This window comes from Equus przewalskii, chromosome 15 (genome assembly GCF_037783145.1).
Source record: "Equus przewalskii isolate Varuska chromosome 15, EquPr2, whole genome shotgun sequence".
Classification (NCBI taxonomy): Eukaryota; Metazoa; Chordata; class Mammalia; order Perissodactyla; family Equidae; genus Equus; species Equus przewalskii.
The window spans coordinates 47,590,111-47,607,322 of record NC_091845.1 but is presented as its reverse complement, the minus strand read 5'-3'; the positions used below and the strand labels follow the sequence as shown (position 1 = coordinate 47,607,322).

Sequence of the window (17,212 nt, the reverse complement as noted above, 5' to 3'; positions counted from 1 at the left end):
CGCCACAGCATGGTTTGATGAGTAGTGTGTAGGTTTGTACCCAGGATGCGAACCCATGACCCCTGGGCCACCAAAGCAGAATGCACAGACTTAGCCACTATGCCACGGGGCCAGCCCCTGATGCCCTGACTAGTTAGATGTTTTTAAAGCTATATAATTCCCTCTAAGCACTGCTTTGGCTGCATCCCATACATTTTGATATAACAGATTTTCATTAATTTTCAATTTAGATTACTGTCTATTTTCCATTGTGAATACTTCTTGGAATCATGAGTTGTTTAGAAGTTAATTTAAAATTTCCAAAGAGGATTTCTAATTATCTTTGTGTTTTAATTTCCAGTTTGACTACACTGTTCTCAGAGAACATACATGTATGATTCAATTTTTTGAAATTTATTGAAAATTGTTTTATGATCCAGAATATGGCTTATTATGGTAAACGTTCCATGTATACTTGAAAAGAATAGGTGTATTATGCAGTTTTTGGCTGTAGCTGGTTAATCAGATTGTTCAAGTCTTCTATATTCTTGCCGATTTTTCCTGTTTGCTTATTCTATGAGTCACTGAGAGAGGTATATTAGGATCTCGAACTATGATTACGTTTGTCTATTTTTCATTTTAATTCTGCTAATTTTTTCTGTATATATCTTGAAGCCATATTTTTAGGTGCATACAAATGTGGGATTCTTATGCTTTTCTGTTGAATTGATTCTTTTTTTTTTTAATTAAGATTGGCACCTGAGCTAACACCTGTTGCTAATCTTTTTCTTCTCCTCCCCCTCCCCCTTCCTCTCCTTCTCCTTCTTCTTCTTCTTCTTCTTTCTCCTCCCCAAAGCCCCTGAGTATGTAGTTGCGTATTCTAGTTGCAGGTCCTTCTAGTTGTGCTGTGTGGGATGCCACCTCAGCATGGCTTGATGAGCAGTGCTAGGTCTGCACCCAGGATCTGAACTGGCGAGACCCTGGGCCACTGAAGCAGAGCACATGAACTTGTTGATGCAAATAATTCATAACCAATTTATAAATCAAAATTGGGGTGAGTTTACCCTGAGCCAAAACGTGAGGACCATATAGCCTGGGAGAGTCATTCCACAGAGGAATGGAGCACTCCAAAGAAGTGGGGGTGTACAGAGTGGTTATATACTGTCAAAGAGCATGTATCACACATGATTGAAATGTCCGTTTTACAAGAGTCATGAGATTGTCCTGTTGGCACAGTGACTGATGACACAGCAGGTAGTAGGTCTGCTGTCTCAGTGGACACAGCAGGGTGGCAGGTCTGTTGTCTCAAGCTGGGTGGTCACAGGTGAGTGCAGCAATCAATTCCTAGTCTAGGGAGAGATGCTCACCCTCAAGGAAATGCTTGTGTGGGGGAAGTTGCACCTTTATCTTAAGGGCATTTGTTCTTGCCTTTGGGACATAGGAAATGCTTAAAGTGGATATGGCCACGTCAGGTCCTTTTGGGAAAAAAAAAGGTTAGGCCAAGTCAGCTTTACACCAAATGGCTTCCTCATATTCTCCAATATATCTTATTGCTTGTCATTTTTATCAACCTTAACTACTCAGCCCTGGGGCCAGCCCCAAATGGATTCTTTTATCACTATGAAATGTGTCTATTTGTCCACTAATACTTCTCATCTTAATGCTACTATGCCCAGCACTAATATAACCAGACCAGCTTTCTTTTGATCAATCTGTATACTGTGTTTCTCTCTACTCTTACTTTAGACCAAACTATTTTCCTATATTTAAAATTTCTCTCTTATAAGCAGAATTTAGTTGGGGCTTTTTAAATTCTTTTTGCACAGAGAAGGTTTAATTACCGTGTGGATACATGGTACGTATAAAATCTAAAAATCACTTTTAAATGAAATATTCTGTTGGATCCCATTACATAGCATGTAAAAGACTGATTTCATATTTCAGAATGATTTTTTTCTGTAATTTTCCAGTTGAACAAGATAACTTCAATTACAGATGATGCATTCTGCAAAACTGACACGTTATATTGACCATACTGAAGAGAAATGCCTGGAGGGCAGTCTAATCATCTTGGGAAAGCGTCTAAATAGTTTTACCTCTAAATGTTTAAGTATGTGCTTACATTTATTCACACCACTCCTCAAAAAAGTGTAAGCTTCTGAAAACCATGAAAAAATAGCTTCTTTCTTCTGCTTTAGACACAAAACGTATTTACTTAATTCTGAGTATTCTGTGAGCTCCATTATCATATTGAGGTCACTAGTAATGAAAGACGAACTCTCCTCATTCTGGATTCCCAGAATCTGAAATCCCAGTTGAAATGTAGCCATGTGGCAATTTCCTGATAATCTGTCTTTGTAGAACTTTCATTGTACTTTTCTCCGTCATCTCAGTGCTTGCTAAAACCTCTGTCTTCTTGGAGTAATTTCTTACGTTGATGCCAGTAAGTGTATTTAGAAATGAAAGTTCTGATTCTAAATGTCCAAGCTGACCTCTCAGATCTTTTGAAGACTCCCATCCTTCAGAATCTGATTGATATATTTCTTGAAATGATTTTTGGACTCTGGAAATTTCTTCCCAGGGGGTTGGCAGCTCCTTGTGAGGCAGGTTCAGGGCTGCCATCTCTGCTTCCAAGATGCAGACCTTGGGTATTCATGCATGGCACTGAGAGGTACTTGGTCCCAGGGGGTCCTCAGTCACTTCCTGACTGCTGTACACACCTCACCCAGTGCAAGAAGCCTATGCTTACTCCTAGCAAGTGTGGATTATTTTCCTAGCTTGGAGGGGGGATGGGAGAGCAGCAGTGACTCCAGCACCGGCACATAGAAGCCCACACTCACATATCTCATGGTCACTTGTGTCCCTGCTCACATTGCCGTAGCTGTCTATAAGCAGGCCCCCACTTCAGGGAGTTGGATTGTTCCAACCCAAAGCCCAAGGGTGCCACAGCTTGTATTTCTTACCCAGTCTAATAATCTTTGCCTTTTAATCAGAGCGTTTAGCTCATTTACATTTAATAAAAATATATGAGGCAATAGCACAAAACAGGGGGTGTAAATGGAAGAGTAAATGGAGTTGAACATTTATATGCAGTTTTTTTTTTCATTTTCAAGAAGTATTACAGTTCTACCTTAAGATAGGCTGGAATAAGTTAGAGACGACTTTTCAAGTTTCTAGGATAAACAGTAGAAATACAAGAAAACATAACTAAAAAGCTAATGAGAGAAATGGAATTAAAATAATACTTGATTAATGGAAAAGAAGCCAGGAACAGACCAAGAAACAGGTATAACAAATACAAAACAAATAGCAAGATGGTAGAATTGAACCCAACCATATCAGTAATAGATACCAACCCAAAGCTCTCATATCATTGAATTGCCAAGCCAGCCCTGACCTCCTACATGTAGACTCTTTTTATTTATTAAGATAAAATTCACATAATATTCACCAGTTTAATCATTTTAAAGTTTACAATTAGTGGCTTTAAGTACATTCACAATGTTGTGCAACCATCACTACTATATAGTTCCAGAACTTTCTCAACACCCTAAATGGAAACCCCATTTCCATTAAGTGATCACTCCTCATTCCTCTCCCCTTCGCCAAGCACTAATCTGCTGTGTCTCTCTGGAATTGCCTATTCTGGATATTTCACATAAATGGAATTATACAGTATGCAGTCTTTTATGTCTGGCTTCTTTCATTTTGCAAAATGTTTTCAAGTCTAGGCTTCTTTTTTTTTTTTTAAGGTATTTCTTTTTTTTTTTTAAAGATCGGCACCTGAGCTAACAACTGTTGCCAATCGTCTTCTTTTTTTTTCTGCTTTTTCTCCCCAAAGTCCCCCAGTACCTAGTTGCGTATTTTAGTTGTAGGTCCTTCTAGTTGTGGCATGTGGGATGCCACCTCAGCGTGGCCTGATGAGTGGTGCCATGTCCTCGCCCAGGATCCGAACCAGTAAAACCCTGGGCCACCGAAGTGGAGCATGTGAACTTAACCACTGGGCCACGGGGCTGGCTCCCTGGCTTCTTTTTATGTGAGCAAAAGATACCCTGACTTCTACTCTTGGTAGTGCCAGACTAGGCACATCAGACCAACACTTCCAATGAAGAAAAGTGGAAAAGCTGGACAAAAGTTAAAAATATATATGTGTCCAACTGCTTGAAAGTTCATGGATAATTATAAGACCTTGGAAAAGACATAAATCTCGAGAGCTAAACCCAGCATTTGGATCTGTTTTTTCCCCTAAAGATATTTGCCAATTTCAGGAGAGGCTTCTGCAAGGCTGAGAATCTGAGTAGCATTTTTGACTGACTCACAGGGATAGGGAGATTAAAGTTTGACCCCAGTACCTTCCAAATAGGGATGCTGGTAAATCTCTGTTTGGGGTTGGGACCCTGAGAGCTATACCTTAGGTTTGGGCGCACCAGAAACTGAGCAGCCCTTGGAGGAAGCAGAACCTAGCTTCTGTTATCTCAACCCTTAGAAACTGGTTTGAGGGAATCCCAGGTTGCTACTGCTCCCCAGGAACCTGACATATTTAAACATTAATCCCCTCTGGAGGAAGATAATATCATTCTCCACCTCAATCATTCTGTGAACAGTTTTCTAAAATTTTTTGAATTTTTTATTGTTTTTGGCACACACTAAAAATAACCAGAAACATGAAGAGACATGAGACCATAAACAAGAAAGACCAGAATCAACAGGCAATAAAAGCAGATCTACAGAAACTCCAGACACACACGTGATGAAACAGAGATTTCAAAACAACAATGTTCACTATGATCAGCTAGATAAAAGAAAAGCTTCAGAAATTGGCAGGGAATTGGAAACTATAATTTTAAAAAAGAAGATAGTATATTTGAAAAAGAACTAAATAGAAACTTTAAAAATAAAATAATTAAAATTAATAACTCTATGGATGGGTTTTTCAACAGATTAGACACAGCTGAAGAGGAAATTAGTGAACTGAGAGATAGGCAAGAAGAAAATATAAAAAATAAAGCATGGGGAGACCCCCTTCCCCCTAAAGAAAAGAAAAGAAAAAGAAAATATAATGGAGAAGGTAAGAGACATAAAGCATAAAATGATAGAGCCTAGCATATGTTTTTGAGTCCTAAAATGAGAATAGAGAAAGAATGGGGCAGATGCAACATTAGAAAATGTAATGGGTGAGAATGTTCCCACCTTGAAGAAAGTCATCAAGAGACAAACTCAAGAAGTCCTACAATCCCAAGTACGATTAAAAAAACATCACATTTAGGCATATCAGAAACTGATGAAAACCAAAAACTTAGAGAAAATTTTAAAGGCATCCAGATTTTTTATAAAGACATTATCTTCAAGAGAGGGGCAATTAAAGTGACAGTAGACTTCTCAACAGAAAGAATGAAAGCTAGAAGAAAAAGAAATGATACCTTTAAAGAGCTAAAAGAAAACTAGAATTCATATCCAGTGAAGATATTCTTTAGGAATGATGGTAACATAAAGCATTTCATAATTTATCTTCTTAAAATGCAAAGTGTCAAATATAAACAAGACAAATAATGAAATTAAGCTTCTGGACAATAATCTAAAAGAAGATCTTCATGACCTTGGTGTAAGGAAAGATGTCTTAAATAGGATTCAAAAATATCAACCAAAAAATAAATTTGACTGCATTGAAATTAAGACTTCTATTAATCAAAAGACAAAGTGGTGGACACTGTGATGTGCCACCCAGATTCCTGCCATGGAATAAAGAACTTTTCACTCCAGCTGCTGGGAGAGCCAGCAGCAGACATCGTTCAGCTCTCAGCCCCTTGGGGATTGCCTTACCTGTCCCTTCACAGGGTGGACTGCATCCCACGATCAATCAATTTGAAAGCATAAAGTCCCGGTCCCCTCAGCTGAACTTGGGATAGCTTTGAAGGAGAGAGTCAGCTATAACCTGCAGACTACAGTGCCGCTCAACTTTTCCCTCTCCTCAACTGCTTCTTTCCCCAGATGTTGATCCCAAGAGCATTCTCAAATAAACTTCCTGCACACTCGTCTCCATCTCAGAATCTGCTTCTTGGGAAACCCAACCTGCCACAGATACCATTCAGAAAGTGAAAATACATTCAGAATATATCATGGATTTCGAATTGTTGGAAACAGAACTAAGAATAATTTATCTTTCTGTTTTTCTGCTCTATAACAGGCTTCCCCCATGAGACAAAGGGTGCATTGTACTGTATGTCAATTATAATTTAATTAAAAAAAATGCAACCTCCACCAAAAAGATCCTCAAACCAACCAAACAAAAAACTCTTCAGCAGGGCCCATCACACCCTGCAGAGCTGGCTTGTCTTCCTTTCCTCCTTTTGTCCCCCCTCCTCCTTCATGTGTACAGTTTCAGCCACTCCGGCTTCCCTTGAGGCATGGGAGATTGGCCTCCATATTTACTCAAATGGTTCTCCCTCTCAATTTTTATGTGAGTGTCTCTGCTTTATTTTACATTTTCTATTTTTTTATTAAAGAGTTCCTCGATCTGTTCTTGCAATTTTCCAATTCATTTTTCACCTCTGTTCCATCTATGGTGCTCTCATTTCAGCTATTACATTACATATATATGTTTATTTACACATGTATAAAACATGCTCTTTTTCACACCGGCACAGCGAGGCACTCAATCAACAAGTGCTAAGTTGAAATGATGAGGACAGGAAGGATATAGGGAAGAGGACAGAGGGACAGTCACATTTTTAGGCACCTACTCTGAGCGGGGTACTTAACCAATACTTTCTCATTCAACTTCAAAAGTCCTTCAAGATGGGTATCATTAGCCTCAGATGCTACCAAGTCTGAATCCCAGATCACGATGCCTCCAAAGCCACAGGAGCTCACCCCACCTCCTGCACTGGCCAGCAAGTCCACTGTCTTCTCTCCCGCGCCCTGTGCTCCTCAGCTCAGCTGCCTGGCCTGGAGCAAGCCGAGTTCTGGAGGACACAACTCTGAGTTCAGCCAGCCCCCTGGGAGGGGCCATCATGCTGGGCACAGCCAGATTAGACCAGCTCTGCAGCTGGCCTGCAAATTGGGGAGGAGTTTCCTCTACCTGCTGCCGGACTGCAGCCTGTCAGGACTTTTCTTTCTCCAACCAATCAAAGACCATTTGGAGCAGCCAACACTTGTGAAGTGGAATATACCTCCAGATCTTGAACCATGCCAGGTTTTCTTGAGGAGATATTTCAAGAAACACCTCAGAAGTCCTGTCCTGGACCCTGCTCCTCCCACTTACAAGTCGGCCTAAACTAACCTCTCAAAGCATCAAGGCCGTCACCTGTGAGATAAGGATGATGAAGATGGTGGTGATGATGCTATCTGTCCTGCCTGCTCCATAGAACTGCTTGATGTTCAATCTGTCACCTGTAAACATCTTCGTGCACATAATAGGCAAACCATTATTACTGTAACAAAAATATACAGCATGTAGCCTTTTACTAGCTGTGTAACTCTGGGAAACTTACTTTCACTGTTCTGTGCTTCAGTGTTCTTATGTGTAACATGGGGATGGTGATAATGCACACCTCTGATTTATGTGAGAGGCTTATACAGGGCTATGAAGCTGTGTTCTATCACCACCCACCACTTACGAGCTGGCAATGACAACAGTCACCTACAGAATAGAAAGACTTGGAGCTCATTTCTGTGTGTGTCTGGGTGTATGTGTGTGGTATGCTAAGAATATGTCTGACAAGGAAAGGCTGAAGAACTGTTCTGGATTAAAAGAGACATGACAATTAATATGTCATATAGACATAATGATTAATAGTTGATCCTAAATTGGACTCTGGATCGAGGGAAAATACTATGAAGGACAGTTTTGGTACAGTTGGTGAAATTTGAATTTGGACTACCTATGCGATAACATAAGTATTAAAATTAGTATTAAAAGAGAGATACACCTGGGAAATCTGGACACCCACATGTAAAAGAATGAAAAGAGACCATTCTTTTACAAACATTCACAAAAATAAACTCAAAATGGATCAAAGACCTAAAGGGAAGACCTGAAACCATAAGGCTTCTAGAAGAAAATATAGGCAGCATACTCTTTGACATCAATCTTAAAAGGATCTTTTCAGACACTATGTCTTCTCAGACAAGGGAAACAATAGAAAGAGTAAACAAATGGGACTTTATCAGGCTAAAGGGCTTCTTGAAGGCAAGGGAAAACAGGATTGAAACCAAAAAACAACCCACCAATTGGGAAAAAATATTTGCAAATCATATATCCGACGAAGGGTTAATCACCATAATATATACAGAACTCACACAACTCAACAACAAAAATTCCAACAATACAATCAAAAAATGGGCAGGGGACATGAACAGACATTTCTCAAAAGAAGATATACAGATGGCCAATAGGCACATGAAAAGATGCTCATCATCACTGATCATCAGGGAAATGCAAATCAAAACTACACTAAGATCTCACCTTACACCCATTAGAATGGCTAAAATAACCAAAACAAAAAGTAACAACAGATGTTGGAGAGATTGGGGAGAAAAAGGAACACTCATACTCTGCTGGTGGGAATGAAAACTGGTGCAGCCACTACGGAAAACAGTATGGAGATTTCTCAAAAAGTTAAAAATAGAAATAGCATATGACCCAGCCATCCCACTACTGGGTATCTATTCAAAGAACTTGGAATCAGCAATTCCAAAAGAACCATGCACCCCTATGTTCATTGCAGCATTATTTACAATAGCTAAGACGTTGAAGCAACCTAAGCGCCCATCAACTGATGACTGGATAAAGAAGATATGGTATATATACACAATGGAATACTACTCAGCCATAAAAAAGGATAAAATAGTCCCATTCACGACAACATGGATGGACCTGGAGGGTATTATGTTCAGTGAAATAAGCCAGATAGAGAAAGACAATCTCTGTATAACTCCACTCATATGTGGAAATTAAACACATAGACTAAGAGAACAGATTAGTGGTTACCAGGGGAAAGGGAGGGTGGCGGGTGGGTACAAAGTGTGAAGTGATGCACCTACTACACGACTAGCAATAATGCGCAACTCAGATTTCACAAGGTTGTAAACTATCATAATCTCAATAAAAAGTTTAAAAAAAAAACCACCTAGAACAGTGCCTGGGCTATAGAAAGCACAACAATTAATGTTACCTGTTATTACCTACTAGGATGTAAGCCACATGAGGGCATAAACTTCATCTATTTTACTCACTGCTGTATCCCCTGGAACAGCCCTGGTACATAATATGTGCTTAATTAATATTTGTTGAATGAATAAGGGAACTGGCCTCTGAAGCAAGACAGTTAAGAACTATGGTGAGGTATTCAGGGTCAATTGTCCTCACACGCAGAGACTGACATTATTCACTCTGGTTCCTGGTCATTGGTTACCCTGGTGACCCCGGTCTGCAAAGCATCCTGAGATTAGTCCAATTGTTCCCGTCACCTGGTTAACCAACCGAAAATGCACCTAGCAACTCCCAAATAAAATGCATTGTGATTGACTAACCCATGATTGTCTGACGTCTGTCCTGGTTCTGCTCCTCACTGCCTTGCCTGGTAAAGGGAGCGGGACTGGATTTTGCTGCCATCTTCTCTCTGCTCCTCAGCTGGCCAAGACAGGTTCTGACTGGCCGAGTCCGAGCCTCAGGCCAATGCTCACGTACAAGGAAGAAGGCTTGCCTTTGTAAGGAGCTTCAGTAGGCAAATTTCAGCTGGAAGTCATGCTGCAAAGAGGTCTCGGAGGGCTGGTGAGTCACCGACATGCAAAATCTCTTCTCCGAGCCCTGGCTGGCCAGCCCCCGCTGCCCAGGTCAGCCTGGATGCCAGCCCAGCCTATCACTGTGAGTATCCTCATTGCTTACCAGATGCCGGGGAGTTGGGATGGTGGTTGCAGAGTCCCAGAGTGAGAGACCTCAGCTGTCCTTTGTTCTGCTGCTCTCCTTTGACAGATGAGAAAACTGAGGCCTGGAGATACAAGGTGGCCTGCCCAAGGCCACAGCAGTGACTGGCAGAATTGAGACTTAGAGCCAGCACTCCCGATTCTTAGAAGATGCTCATTTCACTTGGCTCTATTGTCCTATATTGAGGGGTGGGGCCCTCAAACTGAGGGCTTAGAGACGACACCTGGAGGCCCCTCCAGCCTCACCGACCCTGTTGAACATTCCCCATATGGGAAATCTGGTTTGCCAATCCCCAGAGTGAGCAGAATTAGGGGAAGAAAATCTGCTCAGCGCCAACTCAAGGGAAAGCAGTCATTACATTTTAATGAGGTATTTTCTAGATAAAAAGAAGTAGGAGGCAAAATTAAAAGTCAATTGGGTGCAAATTAAGTGCAAAAGAGTAGCATTCATTGGATGTCACTCCTTTCATATTTTCATAAGGTGAGTAACTTCATTCCAAAAATATTTGAGTCCAGGCTTGGTTTCACGTCAGTCCTAGGAAAGAATTCTTTGGCTCAAACTAGAGAAGGGTATTCAGATAAACTCTGTGGGATTCAGATGGAACTAACATCTTGGAACACTTGCCTTGGGTTGGGGACCAGGCCAAGTACCTTCGTGTCTCATGACCTCATGCCACCCTCACAGCAACCTACAGGGCAGGTGGTGTTATTCTCATTTTACATTTGAAAACTGACGTTCGGGGTAGTTAAGGGGCAAGCAGCAGGAAGTGCAACATATGAATGGGGAGAAATTATACAGACCGAATTCAAATGCCACTCTACCATCCACCAGCTGGCGAAAGAGCCCCCTGCAGGAAGGCAGAAAGGATTGGAGTTCATTCTTATACGTTTAGGCTTTTTTCCACCCCTTAAGAACATGTCTGTCTATAAATAATATAAGAATCTGTATTTCTCTCCATTTGTGTAGGTAAGGGAGGGCGCATAAAGGGAACTGTGACTAAACTGATAAATGATCCAGAAAAACGTAGAAACTGTACAAGAACAGGAAGGACTGATTGGCACCAGCGAATACAAGCAATAACCAGGTGGAAAGTACAAGAAGGTGCTGCCTTGTGATGGATTATTCACAACTCCTGGGAGGAGAGCTGGCCATCTGCACCACGTCCTCTCCTCTGTCTGCCAGAAAAGGGAGACTCTGGTTGCTCCTCCAGTTGTAACGGGACCGTAGGAGGGATAATAAACCAGATAGTCAACCAAGGTGAACTCTCTTGGGAGTAGAGTTTGGAGGACATGGGGGAGCAGGAGAGGGAAGAGGCAGGGAAAAGGTTGTGACTTTAAATTATATACCAGCCAGAATCCCCAGGGGCACTGAGGCTTGACCAGCCTACAGGTTCCCCTGTGCAAGTGGGAGTCCTTCTGACACGCCCATCTGGACATTTTATTCTCCTGCTTATAACTCTTCCGGATAAAACCCAATTCTTTAACATGGTGCCTTGGGTCCCAGGCTTTCTCTCTGACCTCCTCCCTTGCCTCCCTTCTCCCCCATTAGACATTTCCACTTCTACAGTTCTGGGAACCTGACATGCTGTCTCCCACCTCTGGGCATTTGTACACGATCTACTTCGTGAAAACAGGCCCATCTATTAAACACGTGCATGAATTAATAAGTCAAATTGGAATTGATTCAGACACAGTCTGCCGCCTCTTTTGGACTCTGCAGGTCTCAAGCAGCCACTTCCAGTCCAATATAAAGGATTATTCCATCCCCAATGCCAGCTGGAGCCCAGTCATGGTGGGGCTGTATAACGAACTCATGGAGAAGACTGTGGATGGGTCATGGACGCGACTTCCAGGTTGTTGGCGCTCTCTGCAGTTACTGAAAGAGGCAGACCTTGCTAGGATTGCTAAGGCTGTCCCCAGTAAGTTCAAACCCCTGTATCAGGATTGCTTAACCTGGGCTGGAGGGGGCTCTGAATAATGCAGAACTTTTGACAAAACTTTGCCTATGTGTGTGCATTTTCCCCAAGGCGCGCTGTGTCTCAGCCCATCTCCCATATCTCTGGTGTGGCTTGCATTAGCCTGAGAGTCAGGTACAAGGCAGCCTGGACATGGTGATCCTAGACTCACATGACATTAGGCCAGAAAAGGAACTTGGAGGACACCTAGTTCAACCTGCTCATTTCACAGATGAGAAAACTGAGACCTAGAGAGCTGACATAGGGAGTTTTTGGCAGAGCCTGGACTAGAATCAGGAAGCCCTGACTCCTGGTTCCGTATTCTCTCCACCCTGTCAGCAGTCATTCCTGGTGTCTCCTTATACGTGCTCGCCCCACCACCTCCTGTGACAAGGGCAGCACGAGTGAGGAATCGAGAAGGGGCAGTGCCTTCACCCTCGTACACCCGAGGCTGGTAGCTCAGTGACGCTGCCAGTGGGCAACAGTCAGGTATCTTAGTGACCACTGAGGCCAGGAGCCAGAACCTGTTGGAGCAGGACTCATGCTCCCTCTAGTGGTCAGTTTGAGCTGAGACCCTGGTCAAGGAGAAAGGATGGAAAAGAATGGCAGAAGATGGGATATGGCATTGAAGAGACAGGAGGAGCCAGTTGGAAGACTTCTAATTTTATACACCTAACCTTTAATTAGAAATTCTGCTTTGATATTCCTGGAAAAAATGCAGGTGTGCATAAGCATTTGGATTTTGTGTATCGGAGGTTTTACCCTTGACCTCCAATTAAGGCCTCCAAACCCTTCCACTTCCCTTGGAGTTCATACTGTACAGACAAATCTCACGTAAATCTCAGACCTGTGGGAATTAGAGGAGGGGACATATTTGCTTATTTTACAGGAAGGGTTTTCACCTGCTTATGCCTTGATCTGCCAAAATCAGTGCATTTCAGATTAGCACTGGTTATTTAGTTGATAGAAACAGTCGTATTCTGATTCCACGGGCAGTTCACTCCTCACCGTCCCTCACACTGCTGATCTCTTCTCCTCCCCGGAAGCTGCTCTTCTCCTTCAGAGGATGATGGGGCCATTCCAGGAGGCGCAGATGGGAAGCTGAGGGCGGTGGGTTTTCCTGAGGACCTCCTCCGCTCAGATCCTTTCTGCCCAGGAGACCCCCTGCACCGCCCAGAGGGTCAGACTCCAGCCTGAGGTCCGTCTCACTGACTTGACTCTTCTCTCTAGTCCAAATGATTGAAGATGCCCGCCTCTTTCTACGGATCACAGATACAGAGAGACTCGGCTTTGAGTATGTCATCTTCCACAGTGACTCGGAGAAGAAGTGTGTCTGCTTGTTCCAGCCTGGGCCCCTCCTGGAGGGGCTGCCTGGGTGAGGCATGGAGGACCATCCCAGTTGGCAGCTCAAATGGGCTTTTTCTTGGTCAAAGAGCAGGAAGGGGGTGAGAAGCCAGTCGGTGGGTCCATGGCTGCCTTTCACAGGTTCTTGGTTACTGCAGCGCAGAGGAGCATAAACCTCATTTTACCAGCTTCCCGGGCAGGGTGACTCCGCCAGCCCCTCAGCCACTTACCCAAGGTGTGGCCTGTCCCTATTAGGGAGTTCTTTCACTGATCCTCAACCTCCTAAATAGCACTGGAATAAGCAGTTGACATTAAAAATGAGAAGGAAACGCTATTCTTGCTCAGTGGCTAGAATATGCCAGACCCAGTACACGGAGCTTTGGCTGTGTTAATTTAATGCTCACCAAAATTCTTAGAAGGAGATACTCTTTTTTTTCTAACTTATAGATGAAGAAACAGGTGCTCCAAGTGCTGACTCCACAGGTGCTCCATGTGACTGAGGTCATATGGCTAGAAATGTGGGATTCGGAGTTAGGTCTCTCTGCCTGCAAAGCCCATGCTGTTTTCTCTGCACCCTTCTATTTCCACCTGAGACTAACCCAGGAGGGAACACAAATTCATCAGAAGTTGAGGTTAAAGCGGGCCGTGGGTGGAAGGCTCCTTCCGCCACTTTGAATAGCTCATCCCCTACTAAGCAGGTGCAACTTAATTAGACAACATTGCTTGTCTTCCCCTTCCATTGGTTTTCCTCTCTCCGCTCCACCCTGAGTAATGTAAGAATGTGGCCCTGGATGGCAGGGAACTCTTCAGCATTTCGCCTCACCAGCACCTGGCCATGCAGAGTGGGGTCCTGGGTCAGTATTGCTTCCACTTTCTCCCCTTGTCTGGCCCTGCAGGATCATCCATGGCGGTGCGCTGGGGACCATGATAGACACCACGTTTTTCGCGACGGCATACTACAGTGCCAATGCAGTCTTTACAGGGACCATGACCATCACCTTCAGGAGGTCTGTTTCCTTGCCTGGGTTCAAGTGAGGAGTAAGCTGGTGTGAGGTTATTCCATGTGTTATGATGGCAAATAAGGGCTCAGGCGGCAATCTGATTGCAAGGAGGAGATTTAACTTCTGCTTTTCTCATGGACCAATCTAAACTTTTAAGCTGTTCCTTTTTCATTCAAGGACAAGGCACCAGGCTTGAAGATGGGTTATGTGTTCGAACAAAATAAAAATATTCTACATAGGATGATGACGAACTATTTTTGGCCCCCGGTGACTTAGAGAAAATCAATCAACGTGCCCATAAATATTTAACTCAGTCCACAAATAATTATTGGGCCCCTACTGAAATGATAACTCCTTAGATTCGACTAGTGTCTTACTAAACACTTACACACACATTATTTCATTTGATCTTTACTATAACGCTGGGAGATAGGTACTATTATCTCCAATTTGACAAGTGAGGAAGCTGAGGTGAATACCCAGCTGGCAAGTGACAAAGCCAGGATGAAATGCAAGCATCGCTGCCTCATTCCAAAGTCTGCTTGCTTTGCACAACACTGCTCTGCCTTGGTGAGCTCTCAAGAACACACAGAGAAGGGCAAGACACAGCCCCTACTCTCAAAGGAGGGGAACAAGGTGTATTGGTCAGAGTTCTCTAGAGAAACAGATGTAGACACAAAATATTATATTAATATATTAATCAATGTAGCTATTATAAAGAATACTAATATATTAACATACACATAGATAGATTTATTTCAGGGACTTGACTTATGCAGTTGTGGGGACTGGCAAGTCTGAAATCTACAGGGCAGCCCATCAGGATGGAAACTTTTGGGCAGGAACCGAGGCTGCAGTCTTAAGGCAGTATTTCTTCTTCCTCAGGGAAGCCTCAGTTTTGTTCTTAAGGCCTTTCCACTGATAGATTCGGCCCACCCAGGTTATTGAAGATAATCTCCTTTACTTAAAATTAACCGAATCTACAAAATACCTCGATAGCAACTCCTTGATTAGCATTGATTGAATAACTGGGGATGATAACCCAGTCAAGTTGACATATAAAACTCACCATCACATAAGGAATACTTGTTTACAGATTAGAGCCATTCTGCCAAAGAAGAAGAAAGCCTTCCATGTGTGGATAGAGCTACTTGATATTATGCAAACTGCAACTGGGTCCTGCTCACCTCTGTGGGCAACTCAAAAACTGGTCAGCAACTGGGAGAACTGCGACCAGAAAATAGGTGCTAACGTTTATGAACTTTTAGCCAAAATGTAGCATATCTTTCCTCACTGGGAAGATGGCAGGAAAACAAGAGGAGCTTGATCTTTCCAGAGGATGGGGAAACGGTTTGTTACAATGTTGATGGAGTGGTTTGTGGCTTCTATATGATGATAAAACAAAATGCCACACAGCCTGGGCTTGCCTTGTGGCTCCTCTCTCCCAATGCCCCTGATACTCGGCGCTTGGAGTAGAATCCCAGGACCCCCTTTCTGGTAGGGACGCAGCCCCCCACCCCACAATAGAGTCTTCCACTCCTTTCTCAGAGACCAGCCCGTGAGCTGCTCTACCTCATTGCTCTCTCACAGCCCAGTCATCCTCGGCTCCGTGGTGAGGCTGGAGGCAACGGTAACTGGCACAGAAGGAAGAAAGGTGTTTCTCTCTTGTGAAGCCCAAAACAGTGACGGGACCATCCTCTTTGCCGAAGCTTCTGGTAAAGCCATTAGAATTCTTTGTTCCTGCTGTTTGTGCCCATCCTTGTGACCGGGCACAGAGGGCGACTTCCCCTACTGCTGACAGGAGTGGCTGCCCTTGGAGACTCTTAAGGTTGCTCTTTCAGATTGTGCAAGTTTAGGGTGGGAGGGATGTCCTAATGAAGAGCAGCCTCTGTTAGTTATAGGATGGAGATCACCATAACATACTCATTTACCTCTCTGGGAGGCAACTAGTCATAAAGAGGCTTATGCAGCGGAGGGGAGGGGCAGCACAGTGTGCATGGTATCTCCCCTCTTGATCCCCTACTGGCTTCTAAAATGCAAAGGTGGGCTCATTGCTTTGACAACAGTAGAGGGAATTTAGATATTTCCAGAAGCAGCTGGAAGTGCCTCCAGGCAGACAGGAAAGGACTCCCTGAGCTGGTTTTTCTGGAAGATGGGGGGCAACTCACCTGTGTGCTCTTCACCATTCCAGCCATCTTCTTCCAAATGAAGTGACACAGACACAAGGCACTGTAAGGCACATCTCCTCCTGCCCTGGAGGGCAGGAAACCAAGCTTCCTTTGGAGCAGCTTCTCTTTCCCCTATTCATCTCCCTTCCCATGTTTACTCCAGCTCTTTCCTTCTTGGATGGTGGAAACGCCTCCAAATGTCAAAGCTTGTTGTGAATAAAGTTTTAAGATGAAGGTCATGTAGCCAAACTGATATATGTGTATTTCTTCCCGGATAGAGAGTGTCTACAATCATTGGGATGGGAAAGCATCATGTAACCTTAACATCCAACTCAGAAAAAAAAGGGCCAGATTGGGTTTAAGGACCCAACGTGTAACTCAGGGGGAGTTCGGTCATAGAAGCAAAATCACCTTCCACTGACTGCAAACAAGTCAAGGAAGCCTTGCCTGATGTTAATGACCTTGTTTTTAACTAAAGTCACACACAATGTTTTCGCCAGATATTTTTCCTTTTATTTTTTAATTCACTCCTCCAAGTTCTGCCATTAAGTAAGTACTGCTCCAAAACCGTCACTCATCTGCTGATGGGTAATGCTCCTTTCAAATGATCTTATATGGCTCTGCGTCCCCAGGAACATGAGGGGAGGATAGAGGGGATGAGGGGAATCTGGGCTCCAGGGCTGTGAGTGTGGCAGGAACAGATAGAGGAGGAAAACCTGGCAGGCACACACCGCTCTTGAAAGCCAGCCCATTTCTTCTGAGCCCAGAGCCAAGCCAACACACCTGCCGAGGGTGGGGCAGTGGGGAACAGGTTTTCACTCTAGGTCCCACCTCTGCCCAC

The 17,212-nt window shown here is 43.5% G+C and overlaps 1 protein-coding gene and 1 pseudogene across 2 annotated transcripts; one reads left to right on the top strand and one right to left on the bottom strand.

Annotated features, from left to right (window-relative positions):
* Positions 1-2,103: 2,103 nt before the first annotated feature.
* LOC103547108 (centromere protein P pseudogene) lies at positions 2,104-7,378 on the bottom strand (annotated as a pseudogene).
* Positions 7,379-9,469: 2,091 nt separating this feature from the next.
* LOC103547109 (acyl-coenzyme A thioesterase THEM4-like) lies at positions 9,470-16,610 on the top strand. 2 transcript variants are annotated; one of them, XM_008514119.2, is made up of 6 exons: positions 9,470-9,844; positions 11,624-11,822; positions 13,089-13,233; positions 14,099-14,209; positions 15,794-15,918; positions 16,395-16,610. In XM_008514119.2, exons 1-6 carry the CDS (start codon positions 9,725-9,727, stop codon positions 16,415-16,417), a joined length of 723 nt encoding a protein of 240 aa, XP_008512341.2. In that variant the 5' UTR covers positions 9,470-9,724; the 3' UTR covers positions 16,418-16,610. The 2 variants fall into 2 exon arrangements, with proteins under 2 accessions (XP_008512341.2, XP_070433302.1); XM_070577201.1 differs by having other exon boundaries at positions 9,473-9,844; positions 15,794-15,857.
* The last annotated feature ends 602 nt before the right edge of the window (positions 16,611-17,212 follow it).

Excerpts from the sequence above, each read along its gene's own strand:
- LOC103547109 (XM_008514119.2), top strand. The coding sequence starts at position 9,725 with ATGCTGCAAAGAGGTCTCGGAGGGCTGGTGAGTCACCGACATGCAAAA. Across the intron at positions 9,845-11,623 it reads TGCCAGCCCAGCCTATCACT|GTCTCAAGCAGCCACTTCCA; the intron begins GTGAGTATCCTC and ends TGGACTCTGCAG. Across the intron at positions 14,210-15,793 it reads ATGACCATCACCTTCAGGAG|CCCAGTCATCCTCGGCTCCG; the intron begins GTCTGTTTCCTT and ends GCTCTCTCACAG.